Raw genomic sequence first — 20712 nt, forward strand, 5'->3', positions numbered from 1 at the left:
AAATAAGACTGCAATACATAGGAGACCCTGCAAAGAATTATTTCTGCTGCCTGTGGGCAACTGTGCAAAAGAAAGTCTAAATCCCCCCAAAAGCTATTACACCATCAACTAGGGATGGCTGTTTTGCTACAAAGGTTGCCCAGTTGGAAGTGATGATTGCTGTGCAGAATATGGTGGGATTTACTCACACAGTTAAAGATAAGGCAAGTCTATACATCTTGCCACATTTCAGGCATATAAGCTTGCCAAAAACTGCACAGTCCACTGGAACCACTGCCTCGTCACCTTTCTGCTCACATCAAAGCTGAAGAGCTTGCTTCCTATTTCAGCCTGTTGGATCAGACCAGGTTTACTACATCTCCCTCAAGCACAGTCTTGTTTTTAATTACCATGACTTCAGAGATACGAACAGCAGTGAACCAAGTATAAGCCTAGCCATGCTGTTCAGTGCGAGGTCAGATTTTCTTCCAAGTATCTAGCATGGATTCAGCTATGATTGTAGTGAACTTAGTCACTCACGTCAGCTTCCACCAACCCTAAGCACTTCTGGAAATTTCAACCAAAGACATTTTACTTGTTCCGTGTCCCACATATTACTACAGCGCTCTAAAGCCCAGAGTTCTCAAGTTAATTCCCTGCAGTACTAAGAAGTCTGCAAAACAGACTGTTCCTGCCTCTGTAGTTTTATATCCAGTACTTTTAACAATGTAAAATATAATATTTAAGCTGGTCCTGGGGGATGGCGCACAAGACTTTGCTGGATCTTATGAAAAGAGAGATATCATAGTTGTTTTGAGTGCCTTGTTTCTGAATGCAGTACAGCACCACGTATTCTTCAGAGGCCCTCATCTTCTGTACATTCATGCATCTGGGTATCAGTGAAGCTCAAACATTAAATTTGAAAGACAAAAATAAGTATTTCAATAAAAGCAACGAGTATCCTCAAATCCTCTCCTCCTAGGAAAAGTTTTGAGATGTCTTACAACTACTCAATATTCAGACAAGGAAATTCAGAATAGTAAGCAATGATAAAAATGAGGAGAGTTACCTATTCCCTCATAAAATTCTCAAAGCCATTAGAAGAACACAGAAAAGGAAAAATATTTCCTTGTAGTTGCCACTTGGTGAACAAGGAATGCACGATCTCTTCTACGCAGTTAGAAGCCTTAACAAACCATTTGCAAGGTTGCAGAAAGGCACCAGACCCTTGGCCTCCAACCAGCATGATGGACCAGCAGGGAATTCCCTAAGAGGGAAACATTCAGTCACTCCCTGACAGGCAGCACATTGCTCCAGGAACAATATGGAAAGGGGTATTTGGTACAACAAGGAAGCAGCAATAAGACAACTATGTCCAGTCTAATCATGCCAGAATGCCTGAACAGAAAAAAACCTCTGCATTGCTGATGTCTGCTGGAGAATCAGTGTCTGACACAAACTTCAGTTTGTGGGGAAGCTTCAGTTGAAATAGGACCATTATCTACACTTTGCCTATATGCTTCATCATATTAAGAAACTGTACCAGAGGAAGTATCTACACCAATGAATGGTTTTGTACAGCCTGTTAGAGACCAAGTTACATACGTGGCATAAGCCATCTTGAAAGAGCTCAAACATTTTGCTGACAGATTAAAGTTACAGAGTTTATTTGCAACTGCACAGGCAAACTGAAGGGACTTGGGTAAGCCCAGGGTCAATGTGCACCATCTCCCAACTGTAAAACAAAAAAGAAAACAGAACCACTAGCAAACACCTCCCTCCCACCAAAAACAAAACCCAAACCAAACCACACATTTTGTTGAAAGACGGTGGTGACAACATTTATGGTTCCAAAAATTATTTTACAAGGCAAAAAAGGCTAAAACCAAAGCACAGCAACAGTTTCACAAGAAGAATCTTGCTGTAGTACCTCTGGGTTAAAACCTTTTGCATTCACACCGACACCCTCACAGCAGCTTTCAATAGGAAGGGAAGAATATTATATACAATAGAGAAAGCAGGGGGAATTTCAGCGAGAAGAAAGTAATTGTTCAAGTTGGAAGTTGACCAGAATATAGGGGTTAACACAGTAACACTTGTGGAAAGAAAAATATACCAGCACTATGAAATTCTCATGGAACAGAAGGTATTCCAAACCACAGTTTTATCTTTCTTCTAAAATAGCATATGTTCCAGCAGCATAGTGTTTTCTCATGTGCAGCATCTATGGAATGTTTATTTTCCAATTTGGGAAGTGTGGTGCTAAACATAGCATTGCTGGCTGCTCCTGCTCAGAAACTGAAAAGACTGGTAGCAATTTGGTCAAGGTACTGCAGTACGGTGAAGAAACTGATACCAACACCGTTTGGAACTGTTTGCAAGAGTTACCACACCACTGCTCAAGACGGAAATTTCATTTGTGTTTATGAAATACATCAAGTGAAACACAAGACTCTTGGTCACCTAAATACTGTACTCACAATGCAAAAAGGCAAATGAATTTTAAGAATAACAGCTAAGGTAAATGCACTTGAAGGAGAAACTTGTTAGTTTTTAATCAGGACATACAGCATTTTTCCTACAAAATTCTTTAGAAAGAAAAAATTACTCAGTTGCTTTTAGCTGTATTCATGCTTTTTCCTCCAATATTTTCCAAATACATGCTATTAAGTGAATGTCCTACTAAGAATGGTTACCGAAACAGGAATTTAAGGTGAACATAGCAAAGTGTTTCAGGAGCAAATTTTTCATTTGTAATGACAGTTATGGGCACGAGAATCCACTCAATTGGTCATCCAGTACGAAAATAAACCCAACACTAGAACACGTACCCAATCTCAACTGAAGCATACGATTTCCAAAAACACAAGACAAATTTACTCAATTAACTAAGCATTTTTCCTTAATAACTTCAAAAAAGCAAACATTTTGCCAAATTATGAACAACAATGGAAACTAGAATAGTAGTTCATTTTAAGAGCTTACTTAGTCTCAATTATTTCTTCATCTCCAATACACAACAAAACATGAAAATATTTCTAATAATAGTCATGGTCACAATAATGGGATGAAATTAAGCAAAATAAATGTTTGGCCATATAGCAGGAATCATTTAAGTTCAGGCTATCAGGCAACTGAATATTTACCCAAGGGAAAGAGTGAAACATGCTTCACCTCTATCATTTAAAAACCACACAGTACCAATCAAAACAGTATCTTCAAGTATTTTTACTGAAAAAAAAATACTCCTAGTAAAGTCAGTGATTCACAGATGTTTTTGACTTGACAAGCATATATTTCCTTGTAAGACTACCCTGAGTCTGCAACGTTTACCTGGTTCATACATCTAACTGATACAGCAACATTTTGGAGAAACATTACTGCACTCTCCATAAGAAGAAAGTCTTTGCTTTTTGGGTTCTCAGATGACCAGACAAGTGACTGAAATTAACAGTAATTTTTTTTCCCCTTTAAACACTGGTTATGTGCTTGAATGATTTAAACTATGAGAATTAGGCTCGGGAACTGTCATAGCTCAGGACACTGATTAACAAGAACAAATAGAAGCCAGAACATTCAGCAGAAACTCACTCTGTCACTCACAAGACAAGATAATTACCAAAATTTGTAAGACTAGCCTTCTCCTAAAGTTTGCCTGTATTGACTTTCCAACACAGAACTGGTAGCAGTTTGCAAGTTTACTTAGCTCTTGCAAAGCAACCAATAAGCTTTTACGAAAAGTAGTTCCAATAAGAAGTCCCAAGATTGCTTTACACATACCTACATGCACACTGGACAGTTTAGGCAGTCATTTCTAATCATCTACGAGTATTCTTTATTCAAGAGTGCAGAGAGCACCACGTCATGCTACAACTCCAAACTTTCCTCCATTTCAATTATCTACAAACATTAAAGCTGCCAGAATGGTTCTTCCCTCATGGCTTTCTAAGTCATGAGACGAATATTACTGTCATGAGTTGTCAGAAATAGAAAAAGAAAATGAGCATTGATAATTTAGTAGGTGACAGATGAGGGAAAACATAAGACGTACATACAGGAAGATGTAACACATTCATAATTTTCTTTGGGACCAATTAATGTTAGAATTTGTTTGCATACTCTTAATCACAATTGTGTTGCAATTTTCTGTCACAAGATTGTGGATCTCTTCTAATGAAAGCCAACAAGACACTTTTTTGATTTAATAAATAAAAACATTCTGAACTACAGCACAGAATAATCACTTTGTCAAATACTAACAGCAGCAACAGTATGAGACTTATGGGCATAAATATTTAAGAGGTATTCCAGATGTTCATTTTGTGAGCTATATTATTAATGTCTCCTACAAATGATGATGGAAGACAGAAAGCATGCAAGCTGTGGCCTTAGAACTCAGAGTGCTGAGACCACTTTTCTCATCTCATCTCTCATTTGCCTAGCTGACGAAGTGACACTAAATTAGCAACACATACTCTTCACAGGTTGCATTTTTCCTTCCTTTCTCTCACTTTCTGGTTTCAGTTCATTAAATCCCTTCCCTTTCAACGCCCAAGCAGACACACTGTAGTCAAAGGATAAATTCATTTCAGAACATTTATTGTCTGCTCTCAGTGATGTTTGAGGGCTCATGTCCTCACCCCATCCACTCCACACACTATTTAATAGCAATACAAGTAAGAAAACAGTCAGGTGTTTTTGTTGTTGTTGGGGGGTTGTTTAAAGAACATGCATTTTCTGACCTTGTTTACTTCTCTCCTCAGTTCCTAATCATTATCCCCTACAGCTCCACTATTGGTCAAAGTACTGAAAGCAGCAGTTGGTGCAACTATCACCTAACAAAGTTAGTTGGTGAGGTTGGGCAGAAGTCCTGCAGTCAATGCTCAGATACTCAACAGCTGCACATCATCCATACCTAAAAGATAGCAAAGTCGTGCGACGTAGTAGCCACAAAACATTAAGCGCTCCTGTAGGAATAGCAGATGGTCCATAGAAATCTCTGTTGCTGTATTTTCTCAATTTCTACTCATGCTGTGCCACTTGTTAGGCCTCTGCAGAACATCTGATGGAAGCAGGGCATAAAAGTTGACAGACTGTACAGCAATTGAGACATTTTTCTTGATGTTCCTATTGCCTGAGCTTTGTCACGAACCAAAACCCAGCAAAGAGATAAAACCTCAGGAAAATTAAATTGTTGAAAACAGACACTGCGATATATTTTACTAGTAGAGCAGACTGATGAAGTCATCGTAGGTTCACTGAATTCCCCATAGTTATACTGATTTCCATCAGCACTGTGTGAACAGCAGAAACAGATGAATACTGCATTGAAAAAACACACATGATGAATGGGAGGAGGTGTTCTAATAGATATGGTCTTATGGAAGAACGTAGGGAAAGGCTGGTCAAAGCAACTTTATTGCCTTTAAGTAGAATATATGTCATGAGATCCAGAGAAGCATCCGTGTCTTTTCAGAGGGACAGGACAGAGCAACAGAATTTCCCTGTACAAGCAACTTTTCAAAGCTTGGTATGGAATAGCTAAATAAAACTTTCACAGACCTCTGCTCCAAATTATACACAGTGGATGTTTGAGTTGAGTGATTACCATCCAAGCACTGTATACCAGCTGATCTTCCCCATTTCGGAGTAGAGAAGTTCTGAACAGTAGGCTCTGAAAAATCAGATATGGGGGGTGGGCATGCTTCTTTTGCATCCCAGAATCTTTCCTATGAGGGCATCAACTTACTGTTCACTCAGTTGAAAAAGGCTGCAGAATCTACCTACAAAAGCTCAGTTTAACTTCCTGGCTCTGCAGATACATATGTGGAAAAGAATAATACTCCACTCAACATCCCAGCACTATCACCTCAAACAGTATTACAGAAATGACCAGTAATATAAGAGCAAAAAAACACCCTGAGGTAGCCCAGTGAAGGATGTGGTCCCACCAGCCTCATGCCACACACCTCTCCAGAGATGCTTGCTTCATTGTGCTTATGTTTGTGAGAAATTAAAGGCCGGACTACTTTTCTTGTTCAACAACTAATTACTTCAGTACTTATAAACTGCTGTGAATGATTTATCCACAAATTGCCAATGAATTTCTTCTTCCTGGTGCGAGCTAATATGGGCATTAAACCCATATAAAGGCAGAATCATTGTTACCTGCAGAAAAGTTCTATTTAATAACAACAAATCATTCCCAAAGCATACAAAGTCGCAAAGAAGTATTTCTGAAGCACCACATATTTCAGTTACAAATATTTCAATTCAAGGCAGGCTGTTCAGTAGAAAAGTTGAATACTCTGCTGTAACATACAAGTTGCATGCTTCTCTGCTACTTTTATATACGAAGCCAAACACAGCCATCTGCTGTACAAACTAGCTTTCTAAGACTTTCTAAACACTAGATGAATGATAAAAGTCCGTTTTGTTATTTAAAAAAATAATCTCGTTTCTACCTAAGCCTTAACATTTTGCTGCTCTCACAAATGATCAATAAAAGCAGATCCTTTAAAGGAACATTTGAAAACCAGAGGCAGGCAGTCAACAGCTCAGATCTCATAAATGAAGTCATGAGTTCAACCACCTTCCAAACATTTACTTCCACTGAAAAGTAAGTTTTGCTTGCTCTTGACATACACATCCTAGTCAGTGTGAGGGAAAATAATAAGATCTGTCAGTCTCTGGAAAAACTTTTAACCAACAAGGCTTTTTCTTAAAGAATTGTTTTGTTTGATTTTGCAGGTTTCACCCAGTCTCCCAAGGGGTGTATTATCCACCACTGTGGCAGAGGCCTGTCAGAGACACTGTAACAGTGGAAGGCTTAACCCCATCAGAAGATACCATCTCTCCCTCTTAATGCAAAATGGGGCCAGGTTTACTACAGTTTCATTTTAAGAGCTTACCCCTGAGAGTCAAGTTCAACTACAGTTTACACCTAAAGCCCAACAAACGAATATAGTGTATTTTTAAAAATCCCTTTGAACAGCAAATGCAGTTGAAACTCCCCAGAGAAGATGAAAACACTGTAGTAAATTTATGAAATATGAAGTCCCACAAATTCATGCTATGTTGAGAATAGCAACACAACTCCTCCTAGAGTGGTTAAGCATCATACCAGTAAGTTTAAAGACCCAGATCCTCTTCCCAGTTAACATTTCTGTGTTTGAAGACTACTTAATTTGAAATTTCCTCTTGCTATGCTAATTACATTTTAAAACTTTTTCCTGTGAAGTTCAACTGCACTGTCTTATTTGACACACAAAATACTATTAAAAACAACACAGGGTAGAAAAAAAATGTTTCTCTTTCTTCAATATCAAGCACCTGGAAAGTAAATGGAAGATTCCTGCAAAGCCTTAAAGGCTAATAAAGGCAATCCTCTTTTTCCCTGGGGATTTAAAACTCAGTTAATTTTATTCCTCTTTTTAAGCCTATGAAATTACATCACCTTCTCCCCTTTGATTTACACTTTACAGTATTTTTTCTGCATCATTCCTCAATTTGCAAATTCACTAATAATTAAAACTGCTACTGGGTCAGTCATGAAATAACAAGAAAAGAAATGTCCAGTATTACACATATCTCTGCAAAGCAGGACCATTCATTTTCTTCAGTTAGTTACATATACTAATGTAGTATAACCTTAACAATTTACAACTTAATATTTGTTTTAGCTACACAGGTCTTTTGACAAGCTGTATCAATCTTTGAGAACTAAATTAATAGGCTACCTTGGAAGAATCCCTACCAAAGCACTGCGATACAGTATGAAAGTACGAGCTTTCTGTTCGCTCAATATTTAGCTTCCCCACAAACACAACAGAATCAGTCTAGAACATTGGGCACTTGGTTCTAAGCCCAAGGTAACTCTGCACAAAGAAGAGAACACTGGAACACTGCCCTCACTGGCCCTGAATCCAGGCCTCTTGCATTCAAAAGACTGCTGCAATTGTGAGCTCCCTCTTATAAAAACATTCTTCGCTCCCATGAAACTGGGGCAGAAGTGAGACCCCTCTTCTAGCACCTCATGCCCTCTACTGCTGCTTCCCCGCCCACCCCCTGCCCTCCCCCCCCCAAAAAAAAATCAGCCATAGTAAAAAATTGCTATTAAAGAAACCACTTAGGAAAGTCATTGCATTTGATAAACATTTAGAACAGGACTTGAGCGATGGACAAAAAGCACTGGCTGAAAAAAAAAAAAAAACCCACACCACAAAACACATCTGTCCCCACTCACACAATCCTAGATTCACCCAGGTTGGAAGAGACTGCTAAAAACCAGTTAGTCCAGCGTCCTTGGCTAAAGCAGGGTCAGTTAGAGCAGGGTGCCCAGCACCATGTTGTCTAGTTGGGTTTTTCATGTTTCTAAGACCAGTGACTCCACAGCCTCTCCGGGAAACCCATTCCCGTGTTGAGCCACCCTCACAGTACAATAGTGGGGTTTTCTGTGTTCAAACAGACATTCATGTGCTTTAATTTGTCAGTTGCATCTTGCCCTGCCACTGAGCTCTGGAGAAGAGCCTGGCACTCTCACCTCAATTCACTCCTATTACGTATTTATAAAAAATTGATAAGAACCCCTCTGAGCCTTCTCTTCTCTAGGCTGAAGATGCCCAGCTCTCCTCATATGAAAGATGCTTCAGTCCCTGAGTCTTCTTTGTGGCCTTGCACTGGACTCTGTTAAACCTGTTTGTATCTTACACTGAGGAACCCAGAACTGCACACAGTACTCCAGATGTGATCTCACCAGTGCTGAGTAGAGAAGGATCACCTCCCTTGACCTACTGGCAATGCTTTCCATACTGCATCCCAGAATACTGTTGGGGGTTCTTTGGTTGGGTGGGTTTGTTTTTCTTTTGGGGGGTGTGGGGGGTGGGTGTTTTTTTGTTTGGGGTTTTTTTTTGCCCTTAATACCATTGCTGTCTCATGGTAAAACTTGTCCACCACAACCCCAAGACCCTTCTGGACAAAGCTGCTTTCTAGCCTGGCAATTCCCAGTGTTTCCTAGTGCACGGGGCTGTTAACTCCCCAGGCACAGAACTCTGCGTTTCTCCTCCTTGAGCTTCATGAGATTTTTCTCTGCTTAATTCTTCAGCCTGCCAAGGGCCCTCAGAATGGTAGCCCAACCATCTGGTGTATCATCCACACCTCCCAGTTTTATATCATCTGTAAACTTGCTGAGGGTATACTCCATAAGATCATTATGAGGACACTGAACAGTGCTAGCCCTGCAGTACACCAGTCCAGGAGTCCCAGCACTTGGAAGGAAAACTAGTCAGAGACAGAAAAAGTCAATGGGTTCATCTACGTCAGGTGCATGGACTGCAATTGCTTTTGCCACGCAGTATTTGTATGCTAATGTGCACATATATGAAGATAAACAAGACTGCAAAACAGCAGCACAAGGTCTCCATCTAGTCATTCCCCACAACACAGGTCTTGCTTCTAGAATGCAAATAAAACTTACCGTCCACCTAAACCAGCAAGTCCTTCTAGGTCACAGTTGTCCCCAAATACCAGCAACGAGCACACACACAGACACACACAGAGTCCTCAAAGCTGCATAAGCTTTCGAAGTTAAAAATCATGCAGTCTTCCTGCTATGCAGAACATAAAGCAGGCCACCTATTGTTTTCCATTTTCTTGGGGCTCTTATTTCATTCCTTCTGAAGTAGTCGTGACACAGGACCACAACTGTATACGGCTAAATCCACAGTGTCAAATTCTGCTGTGACCTAGTAGAGCGAGTGGTAGTCTAACATTTAAAATAAATTGCACTGTTACACACATTCTTGCATAGTATACGTAACTGATAAGTCAAAGCAGCTGAAATTCATCTAGAGATCTTCTCTAGAGCTGAACTGAACAGTCACACAAAATTCTTGCTACCCAATTTCTATTGCCTACAACTGACCAGATCCATACCACTCCTCCTCAGTGTCTCCTACAATCAGGCCATCAAGCATAACATTTTCTCATGATCTTTCATCATTTTATAAAAGACTGGACTCAGCTGGGTCTGTGGCCGAAGAAATTGCATTATTAGATAGTACTTAATTTTAATGAAGGACTTGCTTCCTTCTTCATAGGATCAGGAAAGACACTGCTAAGTTACTTTCCAGCATACTTATGAAACGGCTTCCAAGAGATAAGAGAGTTCTACCACCAGGAAAGAACATGCAGCTGACTGAAGGCTTAACCTTCAAGGTGTACAAGCTCTGCTGCTACACTGTAGAGCCTCCTGTAGGACAGAAAGCACAGCAGAGAAAATATATATTATCAAGTGGCTCACCACTGCAGCTCGCCTCCTCTTGAAAAAAATCACAGTATTTCCCCTACTTACACATTTCCTATGAGCACTATAGGCATAAAAGCAAAGTTAACATACTAGGTAAAATTTCACAGGATTTGTGCCCATTTTATTACCAGAAAAAGTCCCAGAATTTCTTACCTGCAACAAATGACTGCTTTACAAGAGAGTGCCAAGTCCAGAAAGCTCTGTCTGACTTCAAATGAAAGGGCATACTTCAGTGTGTGGCCATCAATAATCAGAGCGATATCATTTTCCTTGCCCAGCGACTCCCCCAAATTGGTACAATGTTGAGTCAGAGAGGCTCTTGTTGCCTGAAGAATGAACAGAAAGAAATCATGTTTCTTCCTAATTTAAGCGCATATGAACTACAGTAAAGCATCTCTGGACTATGCAATGGAGCACAGTACACACACACTCAAACTAGCACTGACATGAGTTAGTGTTTTAACAGGACTTGGTGCAGACATATTCTTGGGGGTTGCAGATCAGCAAAAGCTGTATCCACTTAACTAGGAACGCATGCCTTGTTTCAGTGCAGACTCTGGCATCTCTACTACACACTTCTTCATGACACATGTGCCCACAGTAGTTGTGATATATCCTTCCCTACTGTAGGGCTGATATAACCTACTGCCTTTCATGGCTTTTGACACCATTCAAAGTACTACTGTTTATTCAAACAGTATTCCCTACCCTAAAAACATTTTCACTGACAGCTGCTGCTGGGAAAAAGAAAAAAAAAAAAAAATCAAGTGCTTATGTTTTACTGTCATCCCAAATATTTCAATCTTCCTCCTGCAGTGAAATTCACACTTAAAGCAGTCTGTTCCATTCCCATGCAAGTCAGTTTAACCATCAGTTCCAGCTGAGTTAACCACTGCTAAATGGTTCAAGAAATTGCTCATGATCTGAAGCGCACACACACTTCTTGACAGAGGAAGACTTGACACACAAGACATAGGATGGCAGAACATGAAAAGCGAAGACTTCAGAACCAAACACTGCATTTAGTTGACAAATGACCCACTAACTGCTGGACTATACAATTTTTCAGTTTCTGCCTTTATTCAAAAAAACAGTATCAGTGGCATAGACAAAAACAACTAGTTTCTATTCTAGCAAATCCTTACCCAGTCTAGTGTTCTCTCCACTCTTAAACCAAACAAAAACCAAGCAAACGTACTCCTGCTCTTCTTAACTGTGCAGATTTGAATAATTGTATTAAACCAAGTGTTACACATGCATCTACTTATTGATAATTAAAGGTACTAATTTTGTGATCTGTGTGTGCTGGACTAAGTAAAATACGTTTTTTTTTTCTTTATATAAAAAGAAAAACACACTACAGCAGAGTTACAACTATCAGAACAAAAATGCGATACTTACACATCATTGCAACCCATTCATCACTTTACCGATCCAGATTTCTCCAGAGAATTGCATAGCCACAAATTGCTGCTAAGTGCTGCATTTCCTATTTGCACTTCCAGTTTAACAGATAGATGTTAAAAAACACAACCGAGGTAGCTAAACTAGTTACTCTGGACTACACACCTGCTGGACCTGAGCAACAGATTACCTCAATGAAGGCCAGCAGTGATGTGGAGTCTGGATTTTTCTGTGTTTGACTAAGAAAAAGAGTTGGGGTTTTAGCACACGCTTGAGCAAACCACCAAAGATGTACAGAAACATTAATAAGTGAACCCCCTTACAAAAAAGGCAAAACAAATATTTAAGGTTGCACCTCTTGCACACCAAAGACAGCTGAGCCAAAAAGCTCCAGTTCCACATTGCACTAATGAAATAGTGGGAAACAAGTTTACATTCCTAAAATACTTTCTTCAGTGATCTCTCCAGCATCTATCCACAAAGGGAAGAGATAGGAAAAAAAACAACACAAGGCGCTTTCTACTACCATGGCTTCTTAATTTCTTGATCTAAACTTTCACAAACCGTTCCTGTGCACTTTAAATAGACATGTCATACGAAGGTGGGGTTTTTTCTATAAAGTGATGGGAAATTCCTCCTCAAACCTGGGTGTTTGTAGGGCTGCTCCTCACTTCTTTCCCCCCTCACTCCTCACTGTCTGTGCAACAACTTGTCCTTTCTTAAACATCCTTTCCCAGAGGTGCCGCCACCATGGCTGAGGGGCTGAGCTGTGCCCTGCAGAGCCGGCTGTGCCCGGCACAGGACAGCACTGGCCTCTCCTTGCCAAGGCCCCTGCAGTCCCCAACACCTTGCTGTGGGCACCCAGAACACCCGACCAGATGGGTACTACTACAGTGCTCAGAAACTGAGGTAAACCAATTCAGCATGTCAAACTACTGAAGGCTGAGGGCTACTCCACACCCTCCCAGACAAAGAGCCACTGGCAGTGCTCCTGGCTTAGGGTAGAAAACCTCACCCACTCTCCCCCTTTCTCCTCCTCATTACTACACTTCAGTGAGACCACACCAACCCAAGTTCTCACACTTGCTAAAGGCCAAGCGCCTATAAAATTGTGGCTGCTCAGATATTATACATGTTGGTGCTTCCCAGCCACCCAACAGCCAGTCCCGTGAGCCACCACCACGGCTCTGGCATCTCGTAGTGCAGCCCTCAGGAAAGCGGGATTCTGTGCGCTACAACACTGTCCTCTGTTCCTCTCACCTTCCCCTCTGCTCCCATTTTGGTGGCAAAGGTTTAACAAGGTTGTAATAGTAATATTGACTGCGGCTAGAGGTATTCTGACCATAGCCATCAGCAACCGCAACCAGTACAAGTTCAGTTCCCTCACAGTTATAGCAGAACCATCCCAAATACTTTGGCCTTTGAACTTTCCAATAATGTTTCATTGAAATAATCAGCAACAAAAGTACATCCTTTCTGTTGATCTACATTTTTTTTACAAAGATTTCTACTACATCATTACAATGACCTTTAAATGCCCATGTTTATAAGAGCATAGTAAAGGATTTTTTTCCTTTATCTTTTTATTTCTAGCTCATATAAGAATAACCTTGTTTCAGAAAGCTACACTAGCTTCCCAAATTAAATCATTATTTAATTTTTAAAAATGTTTTTCATGTGTAATACCGAGTGAACTTGATCTGACCTCTGTCAAAACAGACAGCCACCACAGTACACCAAGCAGCAAGATTGAGTGTACTGTGGTGCTTAAAGGCTACAGGTTTTTGCTTGCCTTGATCACGTTTCTCATACAAAACTCTGTAAATATGGTAAAGTCTGAAATGTATCACAAAACTGCTAAACATGGCAGCACTTCCAGCCATCTGCTGCATAAAGTTCTGAAGTTTGCCTGTATCAGTTTTACACTAATAAAGCCAGTAAAATAAACGACAAAAAAAAAAAAAAAAAGCCACACAAACTAGACCATGTCTGTGGCCAAAAGCAACCAGCCAGGAATGAGTGCAAGAATACAGCAAGCACATACCAGCACTCCCAGAAGAGCCTCGGGGCCCCCACAGCTGGCAGCTCAGGGACCTCCTGTGCCAGGCACAGGGTCTGCTATGAGAGTGCCCTTGATCCCCAGTTACCACAAAGAGCTGTGGGAAGTGGATCAAAAAGCTAGCAAGGGGAGAGAGGTCACCTCTCCTGTAAAGTAAAGCAGGATGCAGAACAGCATGCAGCCAAGGAAACTCCAAGGAACACTGGAGATTAAAGGAACTTCAGGTGGTGAAGTTGAGGACATGACAGCAGTCAAGACAGCACTGCTGAGCAGAGGAGGTGGTTCAGGTAGCCAGAATGACTGAACTTTCCTGGGCCAGACAGGTAGGAAGAGAATCAGGCCACTTTCACAAAAAGGAGAGGGGGGGGGAAAAAAAGGAGAGGAAGTTCCTTTGCATTTTAATTTTTTCTCACTCCACTCATTGTTATGGTAGTCAAAACACACTCACTCTGACTGACTAAGAAACTAGCCTCAAACTGGAGGCAAATTTACAGATTAAGTTAATGACTGACAGAGCACACAATTCAGCTATGTCAGACACGTAATACATTTTTCACCTTTTTTTCATTACAAGAATGACTGCTCCATTCCCTGCTTTCCTGTTAAACTGGGATTAGATTTATGACTTCATGGCATGCTTGATTCACACTGTACCTGAAAATTTAACACAAAGTAGATGACTGTGCTTAAACCATTACAGACTGGTGCCAGGAAAACAAGGGTATGTCTTGGGAAAAGAAAGCTTTTATCTAGTTCAACACTACTATGCAGTGACAACATTCACAGAAATCCCAAGGATGGCCTAAGAGATGCAGTTTGGGTAACACCATCAGTAACAGAATTTTAACCCAAGAACTCTTGCCCCGGGGATCCTGGAGTAAGTGTCATTTCCACACTGCTTCCTCGCAGTCTCACTCAAAACCTTTTCCTTGCTCTCAAATGTAGAATTACCCACCCCTCCATCCTTCTGCCAAACGCACCCACAGGATTAAAAACTTCTTTGACTATTTCAAACTGAAGGAGACAGTCCCTGCCCTTATGCCCTGTCCAGGCCTTCTTCCGGCACTCGAGAGGAAACCCCCTCATTTTCCTCTTCCTTCTTCACCTGACCCAGAGGAAGGTGAAAGGCCAGGGCCCAACCACCCTCTTCTGCAGAGGCAAAGGAGAACCTGAGGGCAAGTTCAGGAGAGTTATTCAATACCCATCGTTTGTTGACCAAAAAGAAGAGTCACATGGCAACAGGAAGACTTACGAAAGGTGATGTTTCTCATCAAATAAGATTACTAGTCTCTCCATAGTTTATCATCATGGCTATGCATAAGCCTCATCCAGTTCATGCCCTGGTCACTGGCCTTACTCATCTTACCTACAAGATGTCACAGAATTAGTAACAGGGTTAAGTAATACCCAAAAAGCTATAAATCAAGGATTCCAAGTCAGGTACCTCATTTAAACAGCATTTTGTAATGGTCTTCAATATATTCTTCCGTACACATAGCTACCTTACAACCTAATAGCTTATACAATAAAAAAAAAATGAAGCGCACTAGTTTTTTCTGTTCCTTCCAACTACTTACACATGCTATGTTTTAAAAAAGGAAACAAACAACTGGTCCTGTAGGTCAGTGCAACTAAGCAGAAGAAACTATCCCTAAATCTTACCAGGTATGTAAGAAAGATTTCTTAAGTAAGCAGAGGAACAAACATTTGGAAACCATGGGGAACTATATCCTTCTGGGGGCAACTCATTACTGACAACTGGAGTAGAAATCTCTACTTTGATATCTGGCTTTTACTCTGTGTTTGACGTCAAGTTTCTTCTTTAAGTCACATCAAGCAAGAATAAATCAATCCTTTACCAGAACAAGCACAATGGAGCAGAAATCAATAGCAGTCCTAAGAAAGTATCTGGATAAACTCAGACCTATGGAATACACCTGCCATTTTTACTGAGTACCCATCAAGAGTAAATGGAAAGTTTGTCAAAAAAAAGGAATATTACAAAAGAGAGTATTACAAGCACTTCACTTATTGATAAACTTAGTTTTCCCTCCCTCAAGATTTCCTTTAGAAACAGAGCATCTAGCTGCTCTGGGGAAACCTAGAGAGGTACCTGCAAATCAGACCTCATTGTACTGGCATATCAGATAAATTTCCACGAAATATTAAAAATACAGACACAGTTTTACTTTAAGTTCAGAAGGTGCAACAACTGAAAAGTCCATCCGCTTAGTAGCCCTGATTTGGTGGGGTATTCAAATCAACATGGACACTTCGTTAGCCAGTAGGGGACATGTGCACATGCTTAAGCAGTCTGTTGAACGAGAGCAACATTGTCAGTTTAATTACAGCTTCACAAAGGCTTAAGAATCAATTCATGCAAGACCACCAAGTAAATCAAAGCTTCAGAGCATGAACAATTTAAAAAAAAAAAAAAAAAAAAAAAAAAAAAAGATCGGTTTGACTGTGAAGAGAGAGTCAACCACGGAGCTCAAACTGAGAAAGCCAAGGAGTCTAGATTTTCATTTATTTTTATTTTACTTTTGCACATTTAACATGGTTGGATGAGTTGATTTTTAAAATATCAACAATTTTAACTCACACAAATGCATTTAAAGGTTAATGTTGTTATGGTATCTATACTGGAGTTAAATTCAAGACATGGTGGCACATTCCATAATGAATATACCCACCTGCTTTTCCTGTTCGTTTTCCCATTTCCATTTTAACAAGTCACAACCACAAATACAAACCTTGAGTAAAGCACTTATTTGCATTAGTGTCTTAAAACTTACTTTAAGATTTTACTGTTCTGTGTGTGCATAGTTTCCATCCAGAAGATGGAGTAACATTGTTAGTACACCACTATAAATCTCCATAGCAGAGCATAATTTGTTGACAAGCAGAAAATAAAAACATCATGAAGCAGAGTTTGTGTGGTCTTTTCTCTGAAGTGCACTCTTAGGATCTTTAACAAACCTTTTACTTTCTAAAGCCTCCGAAAAACACCCTACTATGCCCAACTTTATATTTAAATAAAACTAATAAATTCTGGAATTTCCCTGGCTATTATTTCATAGTCTAATGGAGAAAATACTGATTTTTTTTCACATGATGCTTAGAGTGAATTTCGAAGTCAATACAATCAGAGTTAATCAGAGCTCTGATGACTTCACTGAAAACAAGAGCTGACTCCTCACACTCTCAACACATTAAAAGCATTACTACATGGACTATATAACAAGACCTTAAGGGAGGGGTTTGTGCGCCTTTGAGTGTTTTCTTCTGGGTTCTTTTGTTCTTGTTTTAACAGCAGCATACCATATAGGCCATTCCCTTCCACAAGAGCTTGAGAAGTTTGCATGCTACCGCAAGAAATGTTAGCGTGTGAGGCAATTTGGAATCCAAGACAGAACAACAGTATCATATACTTGACAAGGAAAAAAACTCAGTAGGACTTGTAAAAACTTTGGGTGCAAAAGGACTTGAGCAGGATAACAGCCATTCCCTAAATTTATGTTGCAAACAAGCTGATACCCAAAGAACTGGACAACTACTAAGATGGTGATCTCCAAATCTCTTCTCCTTCCTCGCCTGCTTTTCCCTGGAAAAGCTCAAAGTCACTGAGATGACAGCAGGAGAAAGAAATGAAGCCTCATTTGTGCAGCAGCTACATTCATGTTTCATTCTAAGCATAGAATGCTACACGGCCCACAAGGCAAAAAGCCTTGGGAAGACAACTAAATGGCAAGCAGCTTCACATAGACAAGGTGGTCTCTTCAGCTGAAGAGAACTACTCAACCCTGGATCTGGTATCTCTAAGACAGACACACAGTCATTGAGCCTAAATCAGCCTTACACTCTGGCCTTCTTGGGCATCTACATTTCATGCAGCCTTTTTGCACAGCTTTTCCTCCATCTCAGAACTGAAGTGATCCTCACAGAACAAGCTCCTTCAGCCAGAGATATGAAACTTACACATTGGTTTAATTGTAATCTAAGTCAACTGCATATACTATTTGTTGCTATATTTCCCATAGATCTAGAAAATGCTGCTAGCTACAGCAGTTTACAGATTTTTCCAAGTTAACTTCTTCCATTGTCCTGTAATTCATTTCCAAATCAATAAGTCTGAGAGATGATATAAATTACACAGTCTGCGAACTCATTGTTCTGGAGTACACTGAAGTACCAGCTCAACCAACTTTATCAGTCCAACAATTTACTTTTTATGACTTCTGCTTTCCTTCCTACGCATGGATAATGTGAATGATCACATGCAACTTTTTTACTGTGCTGAAAAAAGTGGTTTCAAGTCAGAATACCAACCGTGACCCCTGCCCCTCCAGTGTTAAATAAATTAAAAAAAAAATCTTTGAAGAAGGACCTAAGAAAAGGACTTCACTGCACAACCCCATTCAAGATAACACTTGCCAGCCCTACTTCACTGAACATTTTCCACTGTATCTTAATTGCAACTCTGAAGCTTTACCACATGTTTGCTCAAGTCTTTGACTTCCACTCTGGGTCTTCACAAACCTGAGAGATCTGTAAGGACATCTGGCAGAAGCAAATTTACAGGAGAACAGGGATAATGAACATAAAGGTAAGACAAACTAATGTTGAAACCAAAGCTGGTGAAACACGATACAAGTATTTAGAGCAACACCTGTTGGGCAGAAGAGTCACTGGAAGTGTTCTGCACAATAAATAGCACATGTACAAGTGCTAACCTGGAAGCCTCTCTTGAAACCAAGGAAGAAATACCAGTTTATATCCAGAACAGATACTCACTTTTGCCAATCTTTGAAGTTTTGCACCAAACTTGACTAGGGCAACTAAGAACTTCAATTTCTGAAAGCACAATTAGCAATGAGGTGGTTTTGTTTACTAACTCACTGAAAACTGCACTATGCAGAGATACCTCTGAAAATTACACATTTCAAAAACTGGGTTTTAAAGCTCCATCCATTCCTTAGCTTCCCACAAAGAACAGAATATATAGGCACTCTCCAATTACAAAGCCAAAATCACCCTTGAAAATTGAAGACTCCAACTGAATACTTCGCAACTTTGCATTTGAAAAGAGATACTACAAGCATCTCCCAGTTTAGGAAGCCTTGAATACTTTTAAGTACATGATTCACTTCAAATTCAACCTGTACACACAAAACCACCCAGCAAAGGGATCACGGGAGATCAGATCCCAGCTGACTACCTTCAATTCAATCTTTTCAGTAAGATCAGCATTAAAGAAAAAAGAAAAGAAAAGAAAATCAGGCTCACGAATAGCTGTTGGCCAGAATTACTGCACTGTTCAGCCTGTGTCACATGCTGATTTGAAAACACACATAAGAGCACACACTATGTGAGCACGCCACTGACACTGCACAGCGATAAACACTAACTTGATCTTGTAAGTCCCAATCAATGACTTGACTTCGCCACTTTGAAGCAATTCTCCAAAGTAAGATTTATATGTAGAGCCCAGTGTCCCGTATTCCCTCTCTAATGTAAAACAAGCATGATTTCAACAAAACTTCACCCTGAACCAGTTAAGACATTTGATCCCCACCTCCTCTGACAGGAATGTGAAAATACTTTGATATTCTCAGCCTGGTGAGAATAGGAGCATGCATGTAAAATAGATGAGAAATAGTCTATTCTCGACCATTTCTGCAGATACCATATGGAACACCTTTTGTTTCAAAATCATTCCCAAAAAGATTCCTCACAAAGCCCCTGGAAGCTTCAATTTAACTGACTGGTACGATTGGGTAATTTTTCCAAAAGATGTTATTATGGTCACCATCTGCCTTCCCACAAGAGACTGTAGAAGTTGATGAAGCAACATCTGTGTTTCACTTATGAAAGTATTTATTAAGCTCAGATAACACAATTACACAGCAACAACCCCAGCAAAATGCTGTCTGTTCAGCCAAACCCACTTATGAGAGTAAGCTCACCGTGTTTCAAGAACCACAACGTATGAAATATTAGACAAATATTGTTATACAGCAAGGGTAAATATCACTAAAAATGTCAGGCAAGACAACAAGAATCCATTTCTAAAACATGTCAATCAAATGACTGTCACTGATTCCACACAGCAGTACTTGCTTATTTAATAGACTGTGATTCTGCTTGATGACTATGATCTCCTACCATGCCAAGAAAAACATCATATGGAGGACTCAGAGATATTAGATGGCCTCACTCAGCTCATTTTCATAGCTTTGAATCTAGCTTCAACCTGAAATTCCTTCACAGCAAGCCAAGTAATCTAAAACTTCTATATACAAAGACTCCTTAATCTCCATAGCAAGTCTCAGGTTATCACACATACAGACCAAACCTTGCCTTCAAAAATTAAACAGATCATATCAGGACTTATATCTCTCCAGTGGCAGCTGAAAGTCCAGATGAATTGGACCATCAGGAGCTATAACAAGAGCTGGAGATAATTATTCAAGGATGTTTTCAGTTCTGTAACAAAATGATTATGCAGGAGCCAGGGAACTTGGTAAATAAGGAAGAGAATATACCCTGAAGGAACCCCTGCCCTGTCAGCAGCACATTTATCTACAAACATACTCCACATAGTCTACAAAGAAAAATGAAAACTGTATTTTGCAAGCTTTGTCTGATCACAGAAAAATGATTTCCAAATATGTCACTCAGACATACCATGTCAAATATTTATCCTATCCAAAGCACTGCAGGTAGTTCAAGACCACTGTAAAGAACAGCACTAAACAGCTGGCCACTTGAAAGTACATGGTTAAGTGTTCAAGTCAAGCCTTAATGCAGAATGCTGGACAGCTGCATGCTAAACTTAGGGCTCTCAGTGAAGAAAAGTTGTGTCTTTATTAAGGAATATGTATGAAGTCCCCCCACAATGCATGAGCTGTGGGCTCAGAGAGGCATGGGAGAGTAGACATAGGAGGGAAGAGAGGTTTTTGCC

General features: G+C 40.0%; 1 protein-coding gene across 7 annotated transcripts in view; it reads right to left on the reverse strand.

Annotated features, from left to right (window-relative positions):
* ATP8A2 (ATPase phospholipid transporting 8A2) overlaps positions 1-20712 on the reverse strand; it is a 344378-nt gene that overhangs the window by 197596 nt on the left and 126070 nt on the right. For all 7 annotated transcript variants that reach the window (XR_006165293.1, XM_042792247.1, XM_042792248.1 and 4 more), the window contains one exon: positions 10439-10611. Coding sequence is in view for 6 of the 7 variants with exons in the window: in XM_042792247.1 (XP_042648181.1) it covers positions 10439-10611 (173 nt within the window). In the remaining variant the exon portion in view is untranslated. The remainder of the gene's footprint in view (positions 1-10438; positions 10612-20712) is intronic.

This window comes from Tyto alba, unplaced genomic scaffold (assembly GCF_018691265.1).
Source record: "Tyto alba isolate M040663 unplaced genomic scaffold, T.alba_DEE_v4.0 Super-Scaffold_2, whole genome shotgun sequence".
Lineage (NCBI taxonomy): Eukaryota > Metazoa > Chordata > Aves > Strigiformes > Tytonidae > Tyto > Tyto alba.